This window comes from Lycium barbarum, chromosome 11, assembly GCF_019175385.1.
Source record: "Lycium barbarum isolate Lr01 chromosome 11, ASM1917538v2, whole genome shotgun sequence".
NCBI lineage: Eukaryota > Viridiplantae > Streptophyta > Magnoliopsida > Solanales > Solanaceae > Lycium > Lycium barbarum.
This window is the reverse complement of record NC_083347.1, coordinates 94191118-94198019: the sequence shown is the minus strand read 5'-3', so window position 1 is coordinate 94198019 and position 6902 is coordinate 94191118. Positions and strand designations below refer to the sequence as shown.

At 36.7% G+C, this 6902-nt stretch overlaps 1 protein-coding gene across 1 annotated transcript; it reads right to left on the bottom strand.

Moving 5' to 3' along the window:
* Positions 1-598: 598 nt before the first annotated feature.
* LOC132620363 (scarecrow-like protein 3) lies at positions 599-2744 on the bottom strand. Its single transcript, XM_060335028.1, has 2 exons — positions 2424-2744; positions 599-1664 (listed from the first exon to the last, which is right to left on the bottom strand). Exons 1-2 carry the CDS (start codon positions 2742-2744, stop codon positions 702-704), a joined length of 1284 nt encoding a protein of 427 aa, XP_060191011.1. The 3' UTR covers positions 599-701.
* Between the last annotated feature and the right edge of the window lie 4158 nt (positions 2745-6902).

The window sequence follows — 6902 nt, the reverse complement described above, 5'->3', positions numbered from 1 at the left end:
ATCAGAAACATCTAATCCAGTGGTACCTTTGAGAGATTAAAACAACTTAAATTAAGACATAATTTAGCCTTTGTTGCCTTACAAGAACCTTTTTGTTCAGCCAACAAATTGGAAAGGTTTAGGAGACTAGGTTACTCATTTGCTGCATCCAATTGTGTTAATAAGATTTTGATTTTTTTGTTAAGAAGATTATGAATGCCTATACTTCAAGACGCTGAACAACATCTGACCTTTTCTATTAAGGATGGAGAAGACACTTTCTACATCACTATTATATATGCTAAATGTGATGCTACCTTAAGGAAAACCTTATGGGATGAACCGAGGAATATGGCCTCTAGAATGAGGCCTGGTTAATCATGGGTGATTTCAACTGTATTACCAGCCCTGAAGAAAGAAAGGAGAGAACACACACAATATGAATGATAGTCTTCCTTTCATTGACTGTATAAGAGACAAGATACGAACATTCTCTGCCCCATGCCTGAAAAATTCACCAAGCTAAATATTCATAAGAAGAACGAGAATAAATATTGATGATCGGTGAAACAATTACAATAAATCTTGAGGAATTATGCGTTTCATAATTCTTGATTTTGTTTCCTCAAAGAATATATATTGATGTGCTTTTAGTAGTTGCATCAACATTTCTACTCCAATTATAACAAAAAAATTCACAAAATTGAAATAAACAAATTTAGCTAAAATATAGCAGTCCATGCTGAAACAGAATATATTGGTCTTTCATGCCAACATATCATCAAACTTCCTCTCTGAGTAATAATCTTGTAACCATCTGCACCATAAGTCTCCGCCAATCTCTTGGCATCTTCCATGATGTCATACCATAATCGCACCGGCCTAAATCCTCCACTTGTCAATCTCACAATCCATTTACCAAATCTTTCATGCCTTTCCTCTCTCTCCAAACCTTCACATGCCACTATATTTTCTATTTCTTTCCCCAACATTTGTTCCACTGCTACCCTCTCTTCATATAATGAATAAGACCTTCCTAATGTGGTATCAATGGAATCAAATAACGCACTATAATAATGTAATCCTTCCACAAATCTATCCACTAATTTGCTTAAATTATGGTCAGCTTCTTGTTCCACTAGGATCAACAATTTTGGTGAAAATGAATGTAACATTGCTAGAAATTCACTCATTCTTTTGCAATCCTTTAAACTATTCTTGTTCTTGTTTAGCCCAAAATGTGAATTAATACGATCGTCCTCGGCCAATAAGACGTGGAGATTTAGTACTGATACAATTGCTAATGACTCACCTTGTTTTACCTTGATCATATCTATGGACAAATCTCTTAGACTAACATTCACAAGGTTGAATTGAAAGGGTATGTCTAAAGTTTCAGCTTCTTTTTTAACGCTCATAGACATTTCCTCTAACATGGACTTGTTATTGTTCACACAAGTGATTGTCAAATGGGGAGGTCCATTTGGTGAATTAGCAACATTTTTTAGGAAAGGCACCCACAATTTTGGGTCTCCATAGCCCAAATCGACAATATGGATCATACGTTCCTCGGACATGCCTTGGATCAAGACCTTGTTAATAACAGCATATGCAAAGCCCATATACGGGAAGGTTTTAGCAAAGATGATCGGAGGCCGATCAAGATCCACAATAGAACTAGGTACCTACAATAAAAAATATTTTTAGAAATAATTATTTTGTGACAATGAGTTACTCCTTCCATTCCATTTTTTATATATGCAAGTTCGAAGTATAAGGATCGAACAACTTAATTTCCGATTTGGGTACGGACATAAATTCTTTATATTCATTAATAAAAATAAAATTTACATATTTAGAAGCTATAGAAAAAGTACATTTATAACTCATCGTATTAAGTAATTCAAAGCATGTAAAAAATTTAAGAAATCGCGGTGAAAGAAAAATTTATTTGACTCGCAAAATAGTACTAATATACTAGTGCTATCACGATTTAAAAAAAAAAAAAAAAAAAAAAAAAAAAAAAAAAAAAAGTGGAATTAGCTATACAAACTTGTTGCTAAATCATTCATAGCTAACAATGGTTTTGTATAAGTTTTCAGTAAATAAGCATAGTGACGAATTTTGCAGTTTAGCTATAGAATTTGTCCGTTGCTAATTTTTATTTGTTTTAGTCAGAGGCGTATCTAGCCTACAAGGAAGGGGTTCAACTGAACCCCAAACTTTTGACACGGAACCTAAATTTCTGTGTAAAAAAATATTAAAATTACAATAAATAGTAGATATGAACCCCTAACTTTAAAAATATTATGGATTCAATGCTAAAAATTTTAAGATTGAACCCATAAAATTTAAATCCTGGATCCGCCTCTGATTTTAGTAGTGTATAAAATGTAACAAAGGGAGTAATTACCGATAATTTACCCTTTTAACTCAAATATTACCGGTCCTTGATGATTTAAGGCCTTGTAGAGGCCAGGCCAGCGCTTGACAAGGCGTATGGCTAGGGACGAGGCAAACCAGGCGGCTAGACGTTGCATGGAGTCACCATTGATAGACGCAAGTTGGAGAATCTGGGATAAACACGCATCGGCATGGTGGATATTACCAGAGGAAGCATGGTTAGCACAAGTAAGCAAGAGTTGGATTAGTTTGACTCCTCGTTCTTCAGTCGTAGTGGTACTGCTGATGGTGGTGGTGGTAGACGATAAAGTGAGGGACAACGTAACGTCTGGCTTTACTACTGCTGGGGATGAAAAATTCATGATGAATTTGCTACAATGTAACCAGTGTTTAATTAGAAGAGTTTTGGCGGAGATGAGGGTGATATATAATTTAAAAGGATATATGCATGTCACTTTCAATTAATAATAGGAACAAGTGAGTAGGGACATACTAGCTTTTGGACTCATAGAACGGAGTCAAATGGTGCAGTACAAGAATGATATACGCAACGAGTAGTTCTCAACAGCTTTTAGCTGTATATTTCTCTTTTTGGAATCTCCACGGCCGAAAGCTCAAATACAAATAAGGACAAGTAGGGCATTTATTCTAATTATCATGAAATCAAATTATAAAACAACTCTAAAGGGCGATAGGGCCTGACGAGATCCCAGTGGAATTTTGAAAGAGCGCAGACAAGGCAGGTTTTGAGTGATTGATTGGGTTGTTTAATGTCATTTATAAGATGGCAAAAATGTCCGAAGAATGGAGGTGGAGTACAATGATTCCTTTGTACAGGAACAAGTGGGACATTCAGAGTTGCAACAATTATAGGGGTATCAAGCTGCCAAGCCACACTATGAAAGTTTGGCAGAGGGTGGTGGAGATAAGGGTGAGGAGAGGCGTGTCTATTTTCCAGAACCAATTCGGACTCATGCTTGGTCGCTCGACTACAGAAGTCATTCATCTTGTAAGGAGACTGGTGGAGCAGTATAGGGAGAGGAAGAGGGATCTATATATGGTATTCATCGACCTAGAAAAAGCATACGACAAAGTCCAAAGGGAGGTTCTATGGAGATGCTTGGAGGCTAGAGGTGTAGCTGTGGCGTACACTAGGGTGATCAAGGACATGTATGATGGAGCCAAGACCAAGGTAAGGACTATGGGAGGAAACTCGGAGCACTTCCCAGTGGTGATGGGGTTACACCAGGGAACAACTCTTAGCCCGTTTTTATTTGCCTGGGTGATAGATGGTTTGACACGGCAAATCCAAGGTGAGGTGCCATGGTGTATGTTATTCGCTGACGATATAGTTTTGATTGACGAGACTCGCAGTGGAGTTAACGCTAAGTTGGAGGTTTGGAGACAAACTCTAGAGTCTAATGGGTTCAGGTTGAGTAGGAACAAGACAGAATACTTGGAGAGCAAATTCGGTAACGTGACGCATGAGGCTGGCATGGAAGTGAGGCTTGGTACTAAAGTCATTCAAAAGAAAGGAAGTTTCAAGTATCTTGGGTCTATTATTCAACAAAATAGAGAAATTGACAATGATATCACCTATCGCATTGGCGCAGGGTGGATGAAATAAAGGCTCGCATCCAGAGTCTTGTGTGATAAGAAGGTGCCACCAAAACTTAAAGACAGGTCCTACCAAGTGGTGGTTAGACCGACTATGTTATATGGAGCGGAGTGTTGGCTAGTCAAGAACTCTCATGTTCAGAAGAACAAAGTTGCAGAAATAAGGATGTTATGATGGATATGTGGGCATACTAGGAGAGATAGGATTATAAATGAAGATATCTGGAAAAAGCTGGGAGTGGCCTCGGTGGAGGATAAGATGGGGGAAGCGAGGCTGCCATGCTTCGAACATGTGCAGAGGAGATGAACGGATGCCCCAGTACAGAGGTGTGAGAAGTTGGCTATGGATGGTTTCAGGAGGGGTAGAGGTAGGCCTAAGAAGTATGGGGGAGAAATGATTAGACAGGACATATCACAGGTCTAGCTTACCGAGGACATGACCTTAGATAGGAGGTTATGGAGGACACATATTAGAGTGGAAGGCTAGTAGGTAGGTGAGAGTTGTCTTACTTATCCTTTCGTACTAGTAGTTTTAGTATTACTCCTGTAGTTTATTTTCTTTCGATTTCTGTGACTATCTGTTGTTTCTCGTGCGTCGATTATCGTATTCATTTGTGGTAGTTACGGCTATTTTTTTTCCCAGATAGCTTTATCATGCTTTTTATAGTATATTGCCCTAACTTTTTGTATTGCTTGTCTTTGTGTCGGGGGTCTACTGGAAACAACCTCTCTACTTCCCAAGGTAGGGGTAAGGTCTGCGCACACTCTAGCCTCACTAGACCTCACTTTGTGGGATTTCACTAGGTATGTTGTTGTTGTTGTTATTGTACTAAAGGTGATGGCGTGTTCAGTACCAAGAATTGTTTTTTCATGGAAAATATGTTTTAGGAAAATAAGTGAGTTTCTTACTTATTTTCTTGTGTTCGGTGGTGCGTAAGCAAAAATATTATTCTAAAATAATTTATATATAATCTAGACAAATACTATGGGAGGTGGGGCTGGGTAGGGGTGTGGGTGATGGGGGATTGGGGGGCTACTGGGGTGGGGGTGAAGATTAGGGACGGGCATGGTACGGTATGGTACAGTATTGGAAACTTTGGTTCGGAAATATCGGTTTTCGATTTTTAGATATACAACCATTACCATACCAAATTAATCTGGTATGGTTTAGTATTTTTAAGTTCGGTTTTAGTATTTTGAGGTACGGTAAATGGTAACCATAGTTTGTTCGATTTCGACTTACATATACCCATATAATTAGGGATGGGCGTTCGGTTCTTCGGTTCGGTTTTATCAAACTTCGGTTTGGCTATTTCGGTTTCGATTTTTTGAAGGTGGACACCGAACACCGAACCAAATTAGTTCGGTTCGGTTCTTTCGGTTTCGGTTTTTTGACATTGGGTTCGGTTCGGTTTCGGTTTTTTTCAATTCGGTTTTTTTGATATGATATTAGAAGCGATTCGATTACACTAATTCATATTCTCAAAAGCAACAAAACATAAAACTAACAAATTAAAATCAAAATCAAACAAACAGGATACACAATAACATAAAACCGTAACCATAATATAGGATTACTAGGTGTTATATACATACAGTAAGAATAATTAAGAAAACACATAAAAGACATACATTAATCCTAATGACACATCCTAGTCACCTTTCTTTGTTAAGGATATTTGATTTTCTCAACTGAAGTGGAAAATTAGGGATACAAAAGCAAAAGAGAGCTTATTACAATTGGGTTTTTTTGGGGCTTAACTTAATGGGTCTGGACTATTTTAATTTTTTTGGGTAATGTATAAATTTCGGTTCTTCGGTTCGGTTTCATCAAAGTTCGGTTCGACTATTTCGGTTTCGGTTTTTTGAAGGTGAACACCAAACACCGAACCAAATTAGTTCGGTTCGGTTCGGTTCTTTCGGTTTTGGTTTCTCGAAGTTAGGTTCGGTTCGGTCCGATTTTTCGATTTTCGGTATTTATGCCCAGCCCTACATATAATAGATGATTATGACTTCGGTTATTCAAGAAACGCCTCAATGATATCATACTCACACCTTACACATGTAAAAGTATTCAAAGAAAGTACAATCAATTCCCATCATTAACCAATTATACCAAAAGGGCATTTCAATGTCAAAGTTCCAACATCTGAAAAATTAATTAGTTTTGTACTGATACTAGTTTAATTTATATATTTGTTACTATTATAATATATATATATATATATATATATATATATATATATGTAAATATATATTTCGGTATGATATTCGGTATTTCAGTATTTTTTTTTATAAATACCAAATATCAAAAAAAAAAAATGCATACCAATTACCGTACCAAATATCATAATGCCGAAATCGTGATACCAAAATTTTCGATTTTGGTATTGTAATCGGTATCTACCGTACCATGTCCACCCCTAGAGAAGATGAGGTGTGTTGGATGGTGGGGAGGATACAATTAATATGGAATGTCACTTGTGGAACTTATTTTCCATACTTTCATTAGAAAAGTCATTTTCCTCATTTTTAAGGAACTTATTTTCTTGAAAAAAATATATATTTTTCAAAAATATTGACCAATCGAGCAAATTGTGGAAACACACCTGAATGTACATACTTTTAGTGGCAATGATGAATCCAAAATTTAGAGTCTCTATTATTATTAGTCCAAGCTTAGACACAACGAGTTCTATCGGGATTTTAGTCCAAACTTAGACATATATCGGCAATTGATATAACTATTACTTTTAGTTCAACCCACATATATGTAGTATGTAGCATACAACTTTAAAAAGTACTACCACATAAATTTAAGTTCAAATTTATTGTGACAAAGGAGTAATGTGCAGTAATATTTTGTACCTGTTGACCTAAAATTCTGAATCATCGATCCTTGC